The 23,585-nt window shown below is 36.4% G+C and overlaps 1 protein-coding gene across 1 annotated transcript; it reads right to left on the reverse strand.

Annotated features, from left to right (window-relative positions):
- On the reverse strand, positions 21,756 to 23,527 carry LOC107644161 (putative pentatricopeptide repeat-containing protein At1g12700, mitochondrial). The gene is made up of 2 exons (XM_021102779.1): positions 22,624 to 23,527; positions 21,756 to 22,188 (listed from the first exon to the last, which is right to left on the reverse strand). The coding sequence occupies exons 1-2, from the start codon at positions 23,275 to 23,277 to the stop codon at positions 22,003 to 22,005; spliced, it is 840 nt and encodes a 279-aa protein (XP_020958438.1). The 5' UTR covers positions 23,278 to 23,527; the 3' UTR covers positions 21,756 to 22,002.

A 23,585-nucleotide genomic window follows, 5' to 3' on the forward strand; every position in this document is an offset into this window, starting at 1 on the left:
AAATTAAGTTCACCCATCATACTCATGTCAAATTCACTTGTCATGAGTTTTCCAAATTCAGAACAAAGGGATTCATTTGCTGATCCAAAAATAATGTCATCAACATATATTTGGACTAGAATAAAAGAATCATTAGAGTTCTTGATAAATAGAGTTGTGTCGGTGGTGCCTCTTTGAAAATCATTTTTCAAAAGAAAAGAGCTAAGTCTCTCATACCAAGCTCTAGGAGCTTGTCTTAAACCATAGAGAGCTTTAGACAATTTAAAAACATGATTAGAATGCTCTTTATTTTCAAAACCAGGAGGCTGCTCCACATATACTTCTCTATCTATCACACCATTCAAAAATGCGCATTTCACATCCATTTGGTATAATTTAAAACCACAAAATGCAGCATAAGCTAAGAGAAGTCTTATGGCTTCCACTCGGGCAACAGAGGCAAAGGATTCATCAAAGTCTATTCCTTCTTCTTGGTCATATCCTTGCGCCACTAGCCTTGCCTTGTTTCTTGCAATGCTACCATCTTCTCCCAACTTGTTCCGAAATATCCACTTGGTGCCGGTCACTTTCCTTCCACTTGGCCTTGGAACCAAAGTCCATACTTGGTTATTTTCAAACTCAAGAAGCTCATCCTCCATAGCTTTAACCCAAGAGGGGTCACTAAGTGCTTCCTTGACGTTTTGAGGCTCTATTTGTGAAAGAAGGGCAATGTTTGATCCTTCATTTGCCTTTCTAGTGGAAGACCTTGTTTGCACTCCATGAGAGACGTCCCCAATGACAAATTCCTCAGGATAATTCTTCAAGAATCTCCATTCACGAGGTCTGGTGGTCTTGGAGGCAAATTCATTTACCAAGGGATTCTGGGCGCTGCTGGCTGCAGGATTTCCTTTAGATTCATGAGACAAAATGGAATTGTCTCTTGAATTTTCAGCATTTGCAGTTTCTGATTCAGCTTGTCCAGAATTTTCTTTTCTTTGATTTTGAGCAATTTCATCTTCCTTTGAGCTTGATTTCCTGCATCACAATCTTCCAAAATGCTTTGTACCAAGTTAGTATCACAGAATGTGACATGTATGGACTCCTCAATAATCCTAGCATCTTGATGATAAACCATATATGCTTTGCTAGTTGTGGAATGTCCTACAAACAAACACTCATAAGCCTTTGGATCAAATTTTCCCAAATTTTCTTTGTTATTTAAAACAAAACATTTGCATCCAAAGATGTTCAAGTAATCTAAGTTTAGTGGGTAGCCTTTCCAAAGTTCATAAGGGGTTTTCTTCAAAAATTTCCTAATGATTGTTCTATTTAAAATGTGGCAAGCTGTGTTAACCGCTTCAGCCCAAAGGAATTTTGGAACATTACTCTCACAAAGCATGGCTCTTGTCATCTCTTGTATGCTTCTATTTCTTCTTTCCACAACACCATTTTGTTGTGGTGTTCTTGGACAAGAGAAGTTGTGAGATATTCCAAATTCCTCACAAAAGGATTCAAACAAATTATTTTCAAATTCAGTTCCATGATCGCTTCTTATAGAGGAGATTTTCAAATCCTTTTCATTTTGAATTTTCTTGCAAAAAGGTTCAAAGGCTGAAAAGGCTTCATTTTTGTGTGCAAGAAATAAAACCCAACCAAACCTAGTGTAGTCATCCACAATTACTAAGCCATAATGTTTACCACCTAGGCTTTGAGTTCTTGTTGGACCAAATAAATCAATGTGTAGCAACTCAAGTGGTCTTTTAGTAGAGATGTCTTCCTTTGGTTTAAAAGAACTTTTTGTTTGTTTTCCCATTTGGCAAGCATCACAAGTGATGTCTTTGTCAAACTTTATCAAAGGAAGACCTCTTACTAATTCTTTCTTAACAAGTTTGTTTATTTGAAACATACTTGCATGGCCCAATCTCTTGTGCCATAACCACTTTTCAGATTCTTTAGAGTGAAGACAAGCTACATTTTGATCTTTTAGTTCATCAAGAGTAAGCCCATACATATTATTGAAACGCTTGGCTACAAACATCACTTCATTTGTTTTTTCATTAACAATACAGCATTCAAGCCTTTTGAAGACAACTAAATATCCTAAATCACACAGCTGACTTATACTCAAAAGATTGTGCTTTAAACCACATACCAAAAGTACATCATCAATGAAAATAGATTGCTCATTACCTACTTTTCCAACAGCAATAATTTTACCTTTACCATCATCTCCAAAAGTCACAAAACCTCCATCATACTTATTTAACGAACTGATTTTTATTAAAGTTATTCCTCTTTGCAAAAGTATTTTCACCAGAATTTTTTTGAACATTTTTACCTTTCGAATATGAGGTTTTGTTGTAAAATGGTGGTTTCTTGAAAACAGCCTCATTTTTCGAAACATAACCCAAACCTGGCCGGTTTGAACTCGGTTCAGTTTTTGGTGAAGGCTCAGTTTCACTTGTGTATACTTCATCAAATTTTTCTTCAAGTGTTGGAGCATTTTCAATACCAGATTTGTTTGGTATGGTTTCGGTATTTGATGAAGAAGCCACAAACTTTATAGAGAAAATATTAGAAACTGCATCTTCCTTGGCTATGTAGCCTAAACCAGATTTTTCAAACAATGGTCTTTGACTTGCAAGTAATTTGTCCAAGTTACTAGACCCTTAAGCAAATTTTGCTAAGTCACCATTCAGCCTTTTAATCATATCATTTAATCTTTCATTTTCAGCAATTAACTCATGTGAAGGATCCACAATGTGCTTTCCTTTTAATTTTTCAAGTTCAGATTTTAAAAATCTGTTTTCGTCAATGATGTCCAAAGCACATTCAGTTTCCTTTACTTTTTCTTTTAGAAAAATATTTTCAGCTCTTAACATATCTCTTTCAGATCTGCATTCATTGTATTTATCAAGCAGTTTTGATGTGTTTAAAGTGAGATCATCAATAATAACATGCAAGTCCTCAATGGTCAAATCATAATAGTTTACCTCATCAAGATTGTTGTTTCCAGCCATGAAACAGTCCTTGTCATCTCCTTCAGATTCTTCTTCTTCATTTGAGTCATTCTCAAGATCCTCCCAAGTTGCCATGAGTACTCTCTTCCTTTCCTTCTTTCCTTTGTCCTCCTTTTTGAGCTTTGGACAGTTTGACTTGAAGTGTCCAGCCTCCTTGCAATGATGGCACGTCACTTTGCTCAAGTCTATCTTGTGCTCCTTTGAACTTGAACCCTTGTATTTGCCCTTGTTCTTCATCATCTTTCTAAATCTCCTAGCAAAAAATAAAAGTTTATCATCTGAAATACCATCACTAGACTCACTCTCTTTCGGTTCTATTTGTGACTTGAGGGCTATTCTCTTTTTCTTTGAGTCTGTGTTTGTGTGTGTGGCTTCATAGGCAAGGAGTTTTCCTCTCAGCTCATCATAGGTTATGGGACTTATGTTGTTACTCTCGGTTAGGACAGTGGCAGTGTTTTCCCACTCTTTTGTGAGGCTTCTAAGGAGTTTTCTCACCAAGGTTTGTTCTGCATAGTTTGTACCCATAGCATCAAGGTTGTTGATTATGATTGAGAATCTCTCAAATGCTTCATCAATGCTTTCTCCATCCTTCATGCTAAATATCTCGTACTCTTTTCGCAGCATATCAATCCTCGTTTCTTTGACTTGTTTAGTGCCTTCATGTGTAACCTGGAGTTTTTCCCAGATTTCTTTGGCTGTCTTGCATCTAGACACCTTTCGGTACTCTTCAAAGCTGATAGCACAGTGAAGAAGGTTGATTGCTTTAGCGTTCAGCTCTATCTTCTTCTTGTCATCTTCATTCCATTCAGCTTCTTCTTTCGGAGTCACCACTCCATCAGCACTTGTTTTTGTTGGGATCTTGGGACCACTCACAACTATCTTCCATAAGTTGTAATCGATGGATTGGATGAAGATCCTTATCCTTTCTTTCCAGTAGGAATAGTTCTTTCCGTTAAAGAAAGGTAGCCGGTTGTTTGACTGGCCTTCAGTGAGGGTGTAGGCAACAATGGTTGTGCCCAGATTGTTCGCCATTGGATCTTTGCTCCAAGCGGTTAAGCTTGATTCTTGAGACCTTAGCTCCTGATACCAATTGAAGGTTGTGGTAGGCTTAGAGAAGGGGGGTTGAATCTATGCCTTCCTTTTAAGTAGCTGTTATTACCCTTTTAAACAAATTTGCAATTCTGATTCTATTTGGACTCAGCAGCAGAAATTTATGAGATAATTTATTTTTGTCTCATGAATATCAGAAAACAGAACACAACAGAGAAGAGAAAAGCTAACACCAGCATGTATCCTGGTTCGGTTGCCTTGTGCTATGCAACCTACATCCAGTCTCCTCCACAACTATGGAAGAATTTCACTATAGTTAACAGTATTACATATACCAATAACACAGGATTGACCCAATCCTTTCACACTCAAGTTCTAACCTAACTTGACATTGGCTATGCTAATACCTAACTATTCACTCTTAGTGCTAACTCAACTAAGAAAGGGATACCTCACAGGTACAAGATATAAGACATAAATACACCTAAAGAAATCAGAAAATAACTCTAGGCTTTTCTCTCAAGTGTATCACTCAACCTTTTTCCACTCATGGCTTTTACTTGAGCTTTCTCACAATGCCTTTTCTCTCAAGAAATTACAGAAAGATAAACTTAGAAAAGTACATTACAATCAGTAAAACATGAAGGAGATTGACTTCATCAGCAGCCTCTTTGCTATGCGAAAAACCAGATTAGCAAGCCTCTGAATCAGTTCTTCATACTGGCGAAATGCACCTTTGATTAGGTTACACTGTCCAGTTAGTTGAACTTCTTCAAAGATCTCTCTTCAGAACAAAACCTCTATTCACTGGTTTTCTCTCCTTAGTTTATGAATGAACAGCAAACCTCTTTTATCTCCTTGCATGTTCCTTGGTTCTTCTTCCAAGGTCAACACCTTGAGCCTTGAGCTTCACCAACCCACAAGCTCACTTTTTCTTCTCAAACATCAAAATAGGATCTTTGCTTCTGACTTCTCCAACTTGACCGAAAGCCATGTGGGAGTAACTGAAATTGTCTTCCAATGGTCAACCAAATCTGAACCATAGAGATGCAACTTGGTCCCCAAGAATCTCTTGTGACCGTGGATTTGTAGCAGTGAAGAACAGAGATCAACTTTCCCTTGAATGCCATTTTCGGATAGAGCAGAGAGTTGGGAAGAAGGGATGAAGATCTAATTGCATGCAAGATGAGATGGATTACCTTTCTTAAGCTTGATTTGGTTTGAATTTTCTGTTTTAGCTTCTGTGCTTCTGTGCTTCAACTCTCTCTCTCTCTCTCTCTTTTGCTTCTTTGGTTACTAGCTTAGGGAAGAAGCTCTTTCTCTCTTTCTCTTTCTTACTTTTCTGATGCCATGATTTGACTTGATTAGAGAGGAGAGGAACGTTGCTTTTGGTTAAGCAAAAGAGGGGGATTTGCATTTCTAAAACCAGATCGGGCTAGGATCGGGTATTGGTATGCTTGGCTCGATTTAATTTCTTTGGCTTCTTTCTTTGCTTTTGCTTGGGCTCTTTATTTTGCTTTCAGCCCAATACTCTTTGCTGATTGCTTTTTATTCCATTTGGGCTATTAATATTTGGCCTGCAACAATAAACAATTAGTTAATAAGTAAATATAATTAATCAACACTAATTATTTATTTTACTCAAAAATAATGTTTGTCATCACTAATTAATTTGGTTAATTTCTTAACTCAACAATCTCCCCCTTGATGACAAACATGATTTAAGCAATAATCAAAAGGAAATGAGTTTGAGTCAGGTTTAGAAAACTCCCTTTGATTTTTGTCTTTTGCTTTTATGTCGCTCCCCCTTTCCTTTTCATGATTAGCTCCCCCTGAATTTGTGCTTTCCTCTTTGTTCCTATTTTTCTTTGATTTTAAAGAGAGCACAATAAAGAAATAAAATACATTAATCTTGGTTAAGGGATATCAGATAAGCAACATCACATAATCAGCCCACATCAAGCTATTACCATCAGCAAACAGATTTAGCATGTGAAAACAAGTATTAATGCAGCAAAAAACCAAAAGAAGTACTAGGATCTACTATCCTATCCTATTGCTATTACTCCCCCTTTTGTCATCAAGGGTGGATAATAAACGAAATCAACAAAAACAAAGTCTTGTATCCTGCAGAAAAGAGTTAGAGCACAGTTTAAAGTACTAACTAAGCTGTCTGAAGTGCATCAATATTAAGAGTTATTACAGTCATCCAAAATGAAATAGTTCAAAAGTAGCAAAAGAGACATAAATTATGAGACAAAATGAGGGGGTTCGGTTGCTTCTACGGGTAGCTAACTTCTTCCTGTTAACGAAAGAGATGAAGTAGAGAATGAGAAGGTGAAGAGAGGCCGAAGAGTAAGGAAGGTGAGGAGAGGATACAACGCATTAAATGCTTAGTGGGGAATAACATTTAAAGTAATGAGTATTTAATGGAAATGGTTTTCAATTAAGGAAATTTAAAATTAAAACAAGTAATTGAAAAACCTTTTCCTTGAAACGTGGGAGAGAATAAGGGAAAAGAGATTTGATATGACATGAACTCCCTTTTAAAGATATGATGTGACAATCTTTCCAAAAACTATTTAAAAAATTATTTTATTGAAACTATGATGAAGAAAAATTGAAAGCGGGCCAGAATCATGGAATTGATCAAAGTGGTTGGGTTGGGCTTAAGTTAGAAGGCACCAAGATCCAGTCTCCCCCTGTTTCATAGCTTGTTCATCACATGCCCAGATTTGTCTCCCTGCTTTCTACGAGACAAAAACCAACAGAAACATAAAAATTACAATTTTTCAACACAGCTCAAATCCATCATTCCCAAACTGTTCCTTAAAGAACAAAACCTATCTTCACATAGAGGTTTAGTGAATATGTCAGCTAGTTGCTCTTCGGATTCACAAATTGAATATCAATAGTACCTTTTTGCACATGTTCCCTAATAAAATGATATCTTACTTCAGTGTGCTTAGTTCTAGAGTGCAGAACATGATTTTTAGAAATGTTTATAGCACTCATATTATCATAAAATAAAGGTATACTATTGATTTTCAATTTATAATCCTCTAATTGAGTTTTCAACTAAATTAATTGTGAGCAACAAGCGGCGGCAGATATGTATTCAGCTTCAGCCGTGGATAGTGCAACAATGGCTTGTTTCTTGCTTGACCACATGTTGAGTGAGCTTCCTAGGAAGCAACACATGCCGGAAGTGCTTCTTCTATCCACTCGGTCACCTGCATAATCTGCATCACAAAAACCTACTGCACAAAATTCATTAGATTTTGGATACCATAAGCCAAGGTCATATGTGCCCTTAATGTATCTAATGATTCTTTTAACAGCCGAAAGATGAGATTTTTTTGGGTGTGATTAAAATCTTGAACATACACCCACACTTTGAACAATATCCAGTCTAGAGGAAGTAAGATATATAAGTGAGCCTATCATTCCTCTATATCGTGTTTCATCCACATCTTTGCCACTTTTATCCTTATCAAGTTTAGTGTTTGGATGCATAGGTGTTCCCATTGGTTTGGAATTTTTAAGGCCAAATTTCTTAATTAATTCTTTTGCATATTTACCTTGGTAAATAAAAATACCACTAGGAGTTTGTTTAATTTGAAGACCAAGAAAAAAGGTTAATTCACCCATCAAACTCATTTCAAACTCATTAGTCATAAGTTTTCCAAACTCTTCACACAAGGTTTCATTGGCCGAACCAAACACTATGTCATCCACATAAACTTGAACAAGTAAAATATCATCATTAGATTCTTTTATAAATAAAGTAGTATCGGTGGTACCCTTTTGAAAATGATTTTCCAACAAGAAGGCACTAAGCCTTTCATACCAAGCTCTTGGAGCTTGCCTTAGGCCATAAAGAGCCTTTGAGAGTTTAAAAACATAATTTGAAAATTCTTTACTTTCAAAACCAGGGGGTTGAGCCAGAAATACTTTCCTATCTATAAAACCATTAAGGAAAGCACATTTGACATCCATTTGGAACATCTTAAAACCCTTGTGGGTAGCATAGGCAAGAAACAATCTAATTGCTTCCATTCTTGCTACCGGGGCAAATGACTCATCAAAATCAATCCCTTTCTCTTGATCGTAACCTTGGGCCACTAATCTAGCCTTGTTACGAACAACACCACCATCCTCACCCAATTTATTTTTGAAAATCCACTTTGTATCAGTTACCTTCTTACCATTAGGATTTGGTACAAGTGTCTAAACCTCATTCTTTTCAAATTGAGCAAGCTCCTCTTCCATGACTTTAACCCATGAGGGATCTTCAAGGGCTTGCTTTACATTAAGAGGCTCCAATTGGGACAAGAAGGCAACATTGCTTTGTTCCACTTGTTTCTTGCTTGAGGATCTAGTGGTTATGCCTTGAGATGGGTCACCAATGATGAAATCATGAAGGTAAACCTTCAGAAACTTCCATTCTCGTGGCCTTTGAGGGATGGTTATGCCTTGATGAGTTTCAGTTGACTACTTTGTTCTGGGTTCTCTACCTTGGTCAGGAGATAAAACAGAAATGTCTCCTTTATTCTGACGAGACGTTTTTGGACAGTCAGGTTCAGCATCTGGGAAGGACTTGGGATCAACTTGACTGGCTTCTTGGTTCACCTCAGTATCACAACCTGCATCATCTTCTATCACAGCACTAGGAATAGAGTTAGAATCATAAAAGGATATATGTATGGATTCATCTATTGTTCTATGTTCCTTGAGGTAAATTCTAAATGCTTTGCTAGCGGTGGAGTACCCAACAAACATTCCTTCATAAGATTTTGGATCAAATTTTTTAAGATTTTCTTTATTTTTGAGTACAAAGCATTTGCATCCAAAAATGTGAAAATACTTAAGATTAGGTGGGGTTCCTTTCCAAAACTCATATGGGGTTTTCTTTAAACCTTTTCGAATGATGGTTCTATTCAAAATATAATAAGCTGTATTTATAACTTCTGCCCAAAAAATTTTTGGAATATCATTCTCATAAAGCATAGCCCTAGTCATTTCTTGAAGGCTTCTATTCCTTCTTTCAACAACCCCATTTTGTTGAGGTGTTCTTGGGCATGAAAAGTTATGTGCTATTCCAAATTCATCACAAAAATTTTTAAAATCTTGGTTTTCAAATTCCTTTTCATGATCACTTCTCAAGTGGGAAATTTTAAAATCTTTTTCATTTTGAATCTTTTTACAAAGAGAAGAAAAGGTATGGAAAGCATCATTCTTATGAGCTAAGAAAAGAACCCAACCAAATATAGAGTAATCGTCCACCACTACCAAACCATAATGTTTGCCCCCCAAACTTTGAGTTCTAGTTGGACCAAAGAGATCAATGTATAACATTTCTAATGGCCTTTTAGTGAAAATTCCTTCTTTTGGTTTAAAAGATGATTTTACTTGTTTGCCTAGTTGACAAGTATCACAAGTAATATCCTTATCAAATTTAATTTTAGGAATTCCTCTAACCAAATTTTTTTTAACAAGCTTAGAAATTGGGTACATGCTAGCATGACCCAATTTCTTATGTCAAATCCATTTTTCAGATTTAAAAGAAGTAAAACAGGTTACTTTTTGATCCTTTAAGTCCTCTAGAGTTAACCCATACACATTATTGCACCTTTTAGCCTCAAACAAAATGTCACCAGATTTTTCACATACAACCAAGCAGTCCAATTGTCTAAAAATAGCCCAATATCCAAGATCACATAATTGGCAAATGCTTAGTAAATTATGTTTCAATCCATCAACAAGTAAGACATCATTAATGAAGGAAGAAAAGTTCTTACCCACTTTACCTATGACCACTATTTTACCTTTTCCGTTATCACCGAAAGTAACAAAGCCTCCATCATACTCATCAAGCTTGATGAAGAATGTTGCCTTTCCGGTCATATGCCTAGAGCACCCACTATCCATATACCACATGTTGTCCTTTCTTTTGGATGCTAGGCAAACCTACAAAACAAGCTCAAGTGACCTTAGGTATCCAAATCTTTTTGGATCCTTTGATATCAAACCATTTCTTTTGTCCAAGCCATTATAATCACAAACAATTTTGTAAACTTAATTTCCAATCATCCTTTCACTTATGAAACACTAAATAGGAAAATGTCTAATCCGATTGCATAATTTACAAAATTTTTGAGTTGCTGTTTTTCTAAAGTTAGTTGGGTTTTGAAACCTTATGTCACCTGAAGAGGATGCCATGTTGGTAAAAGAAGGTTTTTCAATAAATTTTGCAGATTTATAAAAACCCAAGCCAGCTTTATCATAAAGAGGTTTTTGACTAGCTAAAAGTTGATTTAAGTTTTTAAAACTTTGAGCAAAGGTGGCTAAGGCCTCTTTAAGTCTTTTTACCTCTTTAAGCAACTTCTCATTTTCTTCAAAACAGTTAAGATATGCAATCACAGAATGCTGTTTTTCACAAGCTTTTATTTCAGTTTTCAACCGCTTGTTTTCTTCAACAAGATCAACAGCGGTTTCAGCCTCTCTCAACTTTTCTTTCAGAATACCATTTTCTGCCTTCAGAATTTCTATTTGAGACTCAAGATCTTGGTTTTCACTTAGGAAACATTTAATCTTTTCAGAAAGATGATCAATCATAAGATGAAAGTCTTTAGTTGAGGGTTCAGGTTATATTACCTCATCAACTATGTTAGCCATGAGACACGTTTGAGACTTGATTTTTGTTTCATCATCTTCATCAGAGTCATTTTCCAAGTCTTCCCAAGATGCCATGAGGCCTTTCTTCTTTCCCTTTTTCGGCTTGTCCTCCTTCTTCAGTTTTGGATAATTAGTCTTGAAGTGCCCAGCTTCTTTACAGTTGTAGCAGATTACTTTGCTGAGATCCTTCTTTGTCTTCCTTGAGCTGCTTCCTTTGTTTCGCTCCTTCAGCTTCACCATTTTCCTGAATTTCTTAGCAAACAAAACAAATTCATTTTCAGATGAGTTATTACTGGATTCATTATCCAGAGGTTCAGTAATAGATTTGAGAGAAATTCCTTTCTTTTTTGTATCCCTTTTTAAATATATGTTTTCAAAAGTAAGAAAATTTTCTCTCAAATCATCATATGTCATAGTATCAATGTTACTACTCTCAACTATTACTATTGCTTTGGTTTCCCACTCTTTTGTGAGACATCTCAGTATTCTCCTCACAAGCACAGATTCTAGATATGTGATCCCCATAGCATCCAAGCCAGTGACGATGACGTTGAATCTTTCAAACAGTTCATCTATCATCTCTCCTTCCTTCATTGAGAACATTTCATATTCTCTGTTCAGCATGTCTATTCTGGTCTTCTTTACTAGGTTTGTGCCTTCATGAGTGATTTGAAGTTTGTCCCAAATTTCCTTTGCTGTTGTGCATCTTAATACCCGTCGGTATTCCTCGAAGCTAACCACACAGTTGAGCAAGTTGACAGCTTTGGCGTTGAGTTCTACCTTTTTTCTGTCTTCCTCATTCCAATCGGCTTTGCCTTTGAGTGTAACCACACCATCAGCACTTGTAACTATTGGAAACTATGGTCCTTCTAGGATTATCTTCCAGAGTCTGTAATCTACAGATTGAACAAATATCTTCATCCTTTCTCTCCAGTAACTGTAGTTCTTTCCATTGAAGATTGGAGGTCTGTTGCTTGACTGCCCTTCTGTCAGAGTATAGGCAACCAGATTTGAGCCACTGTTAGCCGCCATCAGGATCTTTTCTCCAAGCTGCAAAGCTTGATCTCTTTGAGACCAAGCTCTGATACCAATTGATGGTAATCAGTGGCTAAGAGAAGGGAGGGTTGAATCTTAGCCCTTTTTTTTGCTATGTGTAACTTTCTACCTTTTGAGATAACTTCAGGAGATATTTCTGTTTTTGTCTCATAACTAGTCAAGAGACATTTTCTTTTTGTCTCGGAAGCGGTTAGGAGATATTTTTCAATTTTGTCTCCTACGCAACAGAATCAAAAATAGAGTAGAAGAGAAAGAGAGAATCACACCTAGAAATATCCTGGTTCAGCTGCTAAGTGCAATGCAGCCTATGTCCAGTCTCCATCACAACAGTGACAGAATTTTACTTTAATCAATAGATTACATACACCAATTCTTCCCTAGGAACTACCCATTCTTATCTGGGACAAGTCCAGAATCTATTCCCAAAACTGAACTTGACTTGGTCACCTACGAAGCTTTCAACCACAAAGTGCTAACCCAACTTGCAAAGGAATCCCCACAGGATCATGAAACACAACACAAATGTACAAAGGAACTCTTAGACATCTGTTTGCCTTTTTCACTATGAGACTCAGACAGAGAAAACTAAAGAAAAGAAAGCAAAATGTAACATTGAAGGAGAAGAACTTCTGTTAGCTTGGGTAGCTATGAGAACTCTGTGCTTACTCTCCTTGCTTCAACCCTTGGCCGTTCACCCTTATTATAGAAGGGGAAGCTTCCAAAGTTGAAACCGGTTCAACCAAGCCATCAATATCTTCTCCATCACACATAATCGGTTCAGACAGAGAGAAGAGAGAGGAAAAACAGAAAGCAAATCAACATGCATGTACCTCTCTCTCATCCCTTCTCATCAAACTTCATCAATCTGAGCCTTCCATCTTGACTTTGTCCCTAAGAAAGATTTCCGACCCTTGATGAACTCTTGATCCTTGACAGCTCCATCTGTTTCATTTTTGTTTCTTCCTCCACGTAGCTCTAGTAGCTACCTTCTGTGATGGATGAACAAAAGTGAAAACGAGCTTCACCTCAGAGATCTTCTTCTCTGACCCAGGCGATTGCTTCTACTTTAAGCATGAAGATCTTGAAGCTTCTTCTTCACACCTTGCCTTTAGTGGTAACAATCTTGCCACATCCATGCTTTAGATCTTCTTTTCTCAAGGCCATCATCATCCTAACCTTTTTCCTTCTTCTAGCTTCACTGTTTTTCTGATAGCTTCTTCTTCCTTCCTTCCTATTTGACAAGACCGAATGAAAAGAAAGAGGAGAGAGAAGAGAAAGAAAAAGCTTTGGAAGCAATGAATGAAAATTAAAACTTAATTAAATCCCACTTACATTCCCGTATGCATAGTAACGTGTGGAGTCATTGAAAGCAATCAAATCACTTTTAATTTTCTCTTTCCTGTTACCAATGCATGTAATTAAACTAATTTAATTTTGAATTCCATTCCACTAGGGGAGTAGGTAACCAAACTCATCATGTTCCACTACTTTCTTTCTTCTTTCAAATTCGGACCATGATGATATTGGGCCAAGACAATGTTAACTTGGGCTTAGTATTAAATTACCAGTCCAATTAGCTTTGCTGAGCCTTAAAAACATTCAGCCATAAGTAACAAAATTTTTCTTCATCCAAGACTGCTAGTTATTTGGACTAAAAAGTGCTTTTGGTCCATTAACAAAAAATCTACACATTAACAAAATTATTAAACAAACAATTGGAAGTAAAAATTAAATAAATAATTTTTTTAATTAATATTTTTAATAATGTTTGATCATCACAATAATTTCAAGTTTTTTAAACTCAACAAAAAAAGGGGGCATGCATTTTAGAAGGTGGGTTTTATTTTACGATGGAAGTGAAAAACCATATAGCTTAAGAATAAATCCTTAACAGGTACTTAAATTTCCTTTTACGACCATTCTTGGAGGATACAAATATACAATCTAATAAACAATAGTTTATGGTTGCTTATATGATAAAACAGTCATAGGAATTAGTTTGATTTATATACGGTACCTACAAAGATAAGGAAAAATAAGTTGCACGGCAAAATAGCAGAGAACAAATAACAAAACAAAATGTTCAATCTTTTTAGTTTTGCTTAGATTGTAGCATGATAAATATATGATCTCATAGAATAACAATAAGTAACACGCAATTACTATAAAGAGATCTTAAACACTAAAGCTGTAAACTATAACTAGGAATATCCTCTAGAGAATCAATAAAGCAGTGAAATTAAAAAGGATTGTAGCAATTGCAAAATTCGAAAGTTCAAGATTAATTGATGCTATGGCGTTGCCAAAGTCCTCTGACCGAACAGATACAGAATTTACATAACTATGATACATATTCAAAAATAGAGATGTAATTCAATTTGAGTTGATGTATCTTACCTTCTTTTATCCATTCAATAAGCCTCTAGCAATCATTTCCCGAAAAAGTTTCTTTGCAATGTCATTCTCATCTTTTTCAAACAAAGCACGAATAAGGGTTTCAAAAGTCACAGCATCTGGTAAGCAACCATTGTCTTCCATTTCCGACAGCAAGGCAATGCTTCTTCAAACACTCCCTCTTTGCAGAACCCATGGATCATAATATTGTAAGTCCTCACATTTGGAGAACAACCTTTAATTGAAAGATCTTGAAATATTTCTTTTGCATTTTTAAGTCTTCCACTTTTGCACAAGCCATGTATAAGTATGTTGTATGTATATATATATGCATGAATGCCACTCATTCATTTCCTTGAATAACATAAGTGCCGTGTCAACTCATTTGATATTGAACATCCCATCCAACAAGGAATTGCAAGTGACTACATTAGTGGGTTGACCCCTTTCATGCATCTCAACAAGAAGCTCTAAAATCACAAGAGATTCTCTTTGATTTGCTCAAGCCATCAATAAGAGTGTTGTAAGTTTCTGTGTTTGGAACCAAGTCCTTACTATGCATTTCTTCAAAGAGATTCAAGGTTTCATCGACCATTTTACTTTTGCAAAAGCCATTAATCATGATATTGTAACTTCGAACATTAAGTGACACTCTACTTTGGGCCATAGTGTTGAATACAAATTTTGCCTAATTTTACACTAAAAAGGATTTAATTACAAAAATAAAAGCATTGTCGGGATTCAATTAAAAAGAAAAAAATGTAGGAACTTGATAAAAAATTTGATAAAACTATAGAGACCAACAGAATAGTTAATTTTTTTAAATTAATACAAAATTATTGTTTTCCAACTCCGCCTATGTTACACTTGCGGTACATAGCCGGTTCCAAGCCCGGATAAAGGAGGAGGGTTGTGTTAGGTCTTCGACAACCAACATAAAAATATAGTCGAATCCCCATGACATGAATCAAAGACATTATTGCGCTAAAACTAGGTCGTTGCTTGGAAGTAACGCGCTATATGGCTCGAGTATGGTGTCAAATGAGCAAGAGCCGCCGCATCGGTGCCCGGATGTAGTGTTAAATGAGTAAGGGTTCTCGCATTTTCATGAACGGATGAGGGTAAATAAGCTAGTTCACAAAGTAAAAGGTAAAGGTTGGAGCGACAGAAGGTTGAGATTTGGGACATGGAATATAGGCACTCTAACAGGAAAGTCCATGGAGGTGGTGGACACCATGACAAGGAGGAAGATTAACATTATGTGCCTACAAGAAACAAAATGGGTTGGTGCGAAGGCTAGGGAGTTGGATACTTCTGGTTTCAAACTTTGGTATACAGGAAAGGTGAAGAATAGGAATGGAGTTGGAATAATTGTGGATAAGCAGTGGAAGAAGGACGTAGTGGATGTTAAGAGGGTGGGAGATCGGATCATCTCTATCAAACTTGTGATGGAGGGAGGTGCTTTCCATGTGATTAGCGCCTATGCACTGCAAGTGGGTTCAGACGAACAACACAAGATAAGGTTTTGGGAGGATCTAGAGAGTTTGGTTCAAGACATACTTTTGGAAGATAAGATTTTCTTAGGAGGAGATTTAAATCGCCATGTTGGGAGAGAAGTGGTTGGATATGGGAGTATTCACGGAGGCCATGGTTTCGGGGTGATCAATGCCGAGGGTAAAACTATTTTGGACTTTTCCTCAACATTTGATCTTCTCATCGCAAATACATGTTTTAAAAAGAGAGATGAACATCTTATAACCTATAAGAGTGGACTTCTTCTTGTTGAGGAGAGTCGACCGAAAATTTTGCATTAATTGTAAAATTTTCCCGGGAGAGAATTTGATAACACAACATAGGGTGCTCGTCATGAATTTCTGCGTTGAGCAAAAGTTGAGGAAAAGATATCATACAAAAAACCCAAGGACGAAGTGGTGGTGGATGAAATGTGAGGAACAAAGAAACTTCCTAAGACGGGTAGGAGAAGAAGCAAAGTGGGATGGGAATGAAAGCACGGAAGAGATGTGGAGGGAGATGGCAGAAGTTATTAGAAGAAAAACAAAAGAAAGTTTTGGTAAATCTAAAGGAATAGGACCAAGAGACAAGAAGTCCTGGTGGTGGTATGCGAGTGTACAAAATAAGATAAAGATAAAAAGGGAGTGCTTTAAAGAGTGGTCTCTATGCCGCAACGCAGATAACTGGAAAAAATATAAGGCGGCTAAGAAAGAGACAAAAGTGGTTGTAAGTGAAGCAAAAACAAGAGCATATGAGGGTCTCTACCAGTCTTTGGGCACGAAAGAAGGAGAAAAAGGTATATATAGAATCGCAAAGAACCGTGAAAGAAGAACGAGAGATTTGGATCAGTTTAAGTGCATAAAGGATAAGGATGGAAAGGTGTTGGCTCAAGAGGAGAAGATTAATGAAAGGTGAAAGAGTTACTTCTACGAGTTATTTAATGAGGGACAGGAGACTCTTCCAAGCCTTGGTCGGTTATGCACAAGGGAAGAAGATCAAAACTTTGACTACTATTGGAGGATCCGAGACTTCGAGGTAAAAGAGGCTCTAAAGCAGATGAAAAATGGCAGGACAGTAGGACCTGATAATACCCCGATTGAGGTTTGGAAGGGTCTTGGAGAAAAATACATCAACTAGTTAACCAAGCTTTTGAATGAGATTTTAAGATCAAAGAAGATGCCTGATGAGTGAAGAAAGAGAACCTTGGTACCTATTTATAAGAATAAGGGGGATATACAAAATTGTGGAAACTATAGAGGGATCAAGCTTATGAGTCATACCATGAAGTTATGGGAAAGGGTGATAGAACAGAGGTTGAGAAAAGAGACACAAGTAACAGAAAACCAATTTGAATTTATGCCAGGCAGATCTGCCACTGAAGCGATATACTTTTTAAGAAGGATGATGGAGAGGTATCGTAGTAATAAAAGAGATCTACATATGGTGTTTATTGATTTGGAAAAAGCGTATGATAGAGTACCAAGAGAGGTCTTATGGAAGGTTTTAGAAAATAGGAGAGTAAGGATTGCATATATTCGTGCAATTAAAGACATGTATGATGGGGCCACAACTAGTGTGAAGACTCAAGGTGGTGTGACAGAGGAATTTTCTATTGGTATATGATTACACCAAGGATCATCCTTAAGTCCATATCTTTTCACATTAGTCTTGGAAGTACTCACAGAGCACATCCAAGAGCCTGTGCCATGGTGCATGCTTTTTGCCGATGATATCGTCCTTATGGGAGAGTCAAGGAAAGACCTAAATAAGAAGTTGGAGTTATGGAGAGAAGCTCTAGAAATGTATTATCTGCGCATAAGCCGTAGCAAGACGGAATATATGGAATATAAGTTCGGTTTGAGAAGGGAAAACCCTAATATAGATGTGAAGATTGGAGAAAACAGCCTACGAAAAGTTAAAAGTTTTAAGTATCTTGGGTGCATCATACAAGATAATGGAGAGATTAAACAGGATGTAAATCGTAGGATCCAAGCAGGTTGGTCAAAATGGCGGAGTGCATCTGGTTTTATATACGACAAAAAAGTGCCTTTAAAACTTAAAGGTAAATTCTATCGCACCACTATAAGACCGGCTATGCTTTATGGTACGGAGTATTAGGCGGCTAAAGGGGAACACGAACATAAGCTGAGTGTGGCAGAGATGAAGATGTTTAGATGGATGAGTGGTCATACGCGATTGGATAAAATAAGGAACGAAGATATAAGGGAGAGAGTTGGAGTAGCACCCATTGTGGAAAAGATGGTTGAATCGCGTCTCAGGTGATTTGGACATGTGAGAAGAAGACCGATAGAACATCCAGTCAGGAGGGTAGATGAGATGGAAGATGGACAAGGGGCGAAAGGCAGAGGAAGACCTAAGAAGACCATCCATGAGGTGGTCAAACAAGATCTACATGTAAACGGTCTCTCTATAGACATGTTACATGACAGAGCATAATGACGTCGTTTGATTCATGTAGCTAACCCCACTTAGTGGGACAAGGCTTTGTTGTTGTTGTATAAAATTATTGTTTTCCAATATATTAAAAGTATTAGTATCCTAGAAATGCTCTCTATGAACCCAGCAACAACTAGCGCTGAACCTGAAAAAAGATCACCAGAAGAGGAGGATCTGGTATAAAGGAGCACTAAAAAAGTGAAAATAAATGACAAAGAACTATTAAAAAAAAAAAACAACTATGGAGGCTACCCAAGAAGAAGAGGCACCAGAACTTGCTATGGAGGAACCAAAAGGTACTCCTATGAGAGAGATACAGGCTGCTAATATTGCAATAATCAGCAATAAACCTTCTTATAAGGATAGGCTTATAAGTGATGGTTTGGATAAGATGAACCCGTATGAGATTGTAGAGATGGTCACTGAAGTTTATATCTTCGATGAGGATCCCATGGAGCATATGGCGAGCCGCCAGACTCCCTTCGCTCCAAATCCAGTCATAGATGCCTGTCTAGAAGAATACGATGAATGGTGTAGGCCGTGGAAGTAAGCACTCATCACCAAACCTCTAGGAAAAAATCTAAATCTTCAAACAATGAAGAGATGGATAAATAGGATATGGACGAAGAAAGAAGCGACTCGAGTAATGAATCTTGTGGGGGGATACTTTCTAGTTCATTTCTCGAGCCAAGAGGATTATTCTCATGCCTTATTCGAGCGTTCCTAGATGATTGCTGATCATTACATTTTGGTACAAAGATGGAGACCCCTGTTTATTCCCCAAGAATGTGAGGTCCAAAAAGTGACAGTCTGGGTAAAAATACCTAACCTTCCAGTAGAATTGTATAATAGGTAGTTTCTATAAAAAGTAGGAAAAATGTTTGGAATGATGTTAAAAGTGAATGAGCACACATCTATACATTCAAAGGGTAAGAATTACCCGAAGAGGTCACAGATATTCTACATGCAATCAAAGCTCCTAATCCGCAAATCGGGAAAGATTCTATCAGTTGGATGTCCTGCCCAGATGGTGTTTTTTCTATTAAATCAGCCTATGAAACTTTTTGTATTGAAGATGGAGAGGAGCATACTCTATACAAACAGATTTGGAAAGCCAAATTGCCACAAAGACTTAGATCTTTTTTCTGGTTACTCACTCATGAAGCATTGTTGACAAATCATAAAAAAAGGAGAGGACTTACTGAAGATGGCAATTGCCCAAGATGCTAAGGAGAAGAAGAGACTTTGCTCTATACATTACATGATTACCCTTTTATCTGCACTGTTTGGAATAACATGGTCAATAGTAGTTTATAAAAAGAGTTTTTTAGCCTTTCTTATTCAAAATGGATTAAAAATAACTTGAGTAAACATACTCCATCCCAGGACGGTACTCCGTGGACCATCACTTTCGTGACAACCTGCAACTTAGCCTGGCAATGCAGAAATGAATTGGTGTTTAGCAACCTAAATACCCAGAATAATCAGATGCATCAAAAGATTAGGAACTTGGCAGAGAACTACAGCTACATTCTGGATATCACAGAGCAGAATAAAAGAGCACTTCGTCTTACTAGAACAGTCTTGATTGGGTGAAAGTCGCCGGAAAGAGGATAAGCCAAGCTCAACGTTGATGGTTCTATATTTCAACCTGATAGCAAAGGAGCCATTAGGGGCATAATCAGAGGCTCCAGAGGACGATTCATCGCTGGATTCAGTATGAACATTGAAAAATGTACCATCACTATAGTTGAACTTTGGGGTTTCTTTATAGGAATGAAATCAACAGTAGACTTGCATATCTTTTACCTGGAAATTGAATCTGACCCGAGTTGTGCTATTAATCTCGTCCAGAGTACGGCGGTTGAGACTCACATTGCAACTTTCCTGGTGAGGTCGATCAAGGAGCTGCTGATAAAACCGCAAAAAGTGGTAATTCGGCATATCTTTAAAGAAGCGAATCAATGTGTTGATGCTCTAACCAAATATGGGCAAGGAATGGAGAAAGGGGTCATGCTGTTCAAAGAAGTCCCAGCTATAATGGTTCTCTTGATGAAAACTAATGAGCGTGGAGTGGAGTTCTACAGAACCACTCTTGTTTAGTGTTTTTCTTTTTCCTGGGCTTTAGCCCCATTTTGTATCAAAGAATAAAAAAATATTAGTACCCTTCTAAAACAAGGATATATAGCTTCTCCTCCCCTTCCCTCTCCTCCCCTTCCCTCCCCTCCCCTCTTTTAATACCACAAGTATTTCACATGAAAATAGGAGTATTGATTGTTTTTATAATTTTTTTTTATTTTCATAGTAACATTTTCATTATTATATCTTTTTTCTTGGTTTAAAAATTTAACAACCGAGAAATTGCATTTTCCATTGAAAGATCCATAATCAAATTAAGAGAACAAAATCATTATAGCTATAAACCTACTAAGTAAACAAATTAAAACAAATAGATGAACATTTTCATTATACCTTCTATAATGTTCACCGAGTTGTGTACTTGTGTAGTTGTGTTGAGCCTTCACACAATGTAGTTGAAACCTTGAATTAATAACATAATGTCTATAATTTGTATTCTTCAAATTTTGTTCACTTAATGGATGGCTTGGTTTTAACCTTCAACTTGTTGTTTTATTTTCATTGCAGTAAAAAGCCCACCAATATCAGCCTATCAGGCAAATCATCAACCAATAATATTGTGTTTGAAGCATTGAAATTTCCATGTCTGAAAAAAAAGCATTGAAATTTTGAAATATTTGTTGAACAAGTTAAATAAAATTTAAGCAATTTTGAAGTAATTTATTTATAACAAATATATTTATCTAAAGTAAATTTTCAAAATTATTTCTAAAAAAATAGAAAAAATATCATCCTTTTATATTTGAAAACAACTAAAGCCTCTTAAAATAGATGACGAAAAATTAGCACAATTTTTTTACGGATAATTTATACAAGATAAAAATATTATTTGGACCTTAAAGTTTCGGTTACATTTTAATTTAGTTCCTAACGCTTAAAAATTCTTTTTTTACAAACATTTTATTTCATTCTATTTTAGTCTTTTGGTCGAAATTAAATTTTTTCCAAAAATATTATTTTCTCTCTATTATTGCCTTCTTATTTCTTTTATTCTTCTGTTACTTTTATTTTTAAATCATTAGAACCAAATAAATATGTTTGGAAATAAAACATCAAACATTAGAAACAGAATTAGAACTTAACTTAAATGTTAGAATTATAAGAGTACTTACGGATACAAATACAAAGTGATAAATATATCTATATTTTTTTATTAATGCATAGTAGTGAATAAAATTATCCAATAATAGATTAATTTATTATTAATTTCAAATCTATTAGTTTGTCAATTGTACATTTATCAGAGACTCATTCATTACATATGTAATAACAAAATTCAAACTACATTTGCTGGTTTCAGATATAAAGTTAGACCCTAAAATGTTTGGTCCGCTGCTGAATCATCAAATGCAACAAGACTTATTCGTTTTGGTGTTCCAAGCTTTTTTGCTTTGTTGGCTGCTGCCCTATTTTAGATTAATAGTCCAACAAAATTTATATATATGAATCTTTGTTTATTTGATGCTGAAATTTTTTTTATTATTGTTTTTGGGATGGGGGCTTGCTTGATGAGATTATATTATGAGATTTCATTTCATCAATTGCAACCAAAACGCATGTACTTAGAGATATCATAGAGCAATTCAATGATTCTTTAATTCTTTGATCATTTTGCCATATTACAGTATCTTCATCAATGTATTAACATTTTTTTGATGCAAAGAAAGCAGGATAGATTCTGCAGAATTGAAGAAGATAGTATTCCTGAATATGAATTCTATAACAATCTGAATAGTTGAATCACTAGTTCATTATATGTTGTATATAAGGATGGCCAAAAACCTTGAACCCATGGATATCTATTGAGATTATCCGGAGTTTTAACGGAACTCGCAAAATCCCCACGGGGATGAGGACCCCTCCCCACCAAAGATGCTGGAGCTTTCGTACTATTATTGGAGCCCTGAAAGTGTTCGGTATTGTTGAATGATGGTGATAAAAAAATTATTTGGAGAGAAAAAATTATGATTGAATGATGACGATCGAAAATCAGGAAGTGGAAGGATATATGCAGGGAAAATTAGTATTTGGAGGCAAAATTAGCGACCACTCAGAATTCTGTATTGTTTCACTTTAACACCCCCATAACAAAACTCCAAGCCAGTAACTTTTTTTAAAAGGGAAAAGTCTATTAAAAATTAAAAAGCCCATCCATCAAAATACTATAGGTACGAACATTTGGAGTAACGTTTCTAAGCACCATATCACTTAACAAATCAATGGCTTCCTTATATTGACCCTCAAGACACAATCCAAAAATGAGAGAACTGTATGTGATAACATTAGGAGAAATTCCCTTAGCAAGCATTTCAGAGTATAAATGAAAAGCCTGACTTACAAGTGTATCCTTGCAGAGGCTATCAATAATTGCGCTGTACATGAAGACATTAGGAGCAATGCCATACCGTGGGATCTTTCTCAACACTTGAATAGCAGCTGACGTGCGTCCGGTTTTACAGAGCCCATTGATCAAGGTCCCATAAGTGACTTGATTAAAGTGAAATCCATGAGACAGCACTCTGTCATGAAAGCGCACTGCTTTTTCAACACTACCACAGAGAAAGAGGCCTTTAACGAGTGTATTCAATGTTACCGTATCAGGTTGATAATCCATTCTGAAAATCTTGGCCAATACAGAGAAAGCAAGCGTCATACGACCCACGCCGCAACAACAATTAATTACGATGCTCAAAGTAAATAAGTCGGGAGCGATTCCTCTGGCTTGCAATTGCTGAAAAAGGGAAATGGCGGTGGGGAAATGGTTGGTCTTGGCAAGAGACCCCAAAATCTTGTTAAATTGGATTATTGATGGAGGGCGACGCATAGAGAGCATGCGAGTGAAGGAATCAACAGCTTCATCAACGTGGCGAAGGGATGGGGGCTCAGAATGAGAGTGAAGGGATGAAGAGGAAGGGAAGGAAACAAAATTAGGGATTTGGAGAAGAGAATACCTAAAAATGAAAGTGATCGTTGAGGTTGAGGATGACAACATTTTAGTGATTCGCACTTTCGCTGTTGTGTAAGTTTGAGGGAGTTTGCTAACTCTGCGGAAATAGTCCTCTGTTTCGAACACCCCCCATACTAATGAAAGGTCTCCAGACTCCAGTTCCGTTTTAATTGGGTTCTATTGATTTTTTTTTTCTTTTTTTTTTTTATCAATTTTATGAATTGGACGTATATACCAAATAAATTACAAGGCTTGGGGGAGTAATGGTTTCATTATGCTCGAGAAAAAAAGGTGATCTATCAAACAACGACGCAATAACAATAAAATTTAATTATTTTATTAGTTCTTATCAT

This window comes from Arachis ipaensis, chromosome B05 (genome assembly GCF_000816755.2).
Source record: "Arachis ipaensis cultivar K30076 chromosome B05, Araip1.1, whole genome shotgun sequence".
Lineage (NCBI taxonomy): Eukaryota > Viridiplantae > Streptophyta > Magnoliopsida > Fabales > Fabaceae > Arachis > Arachis ipaensis.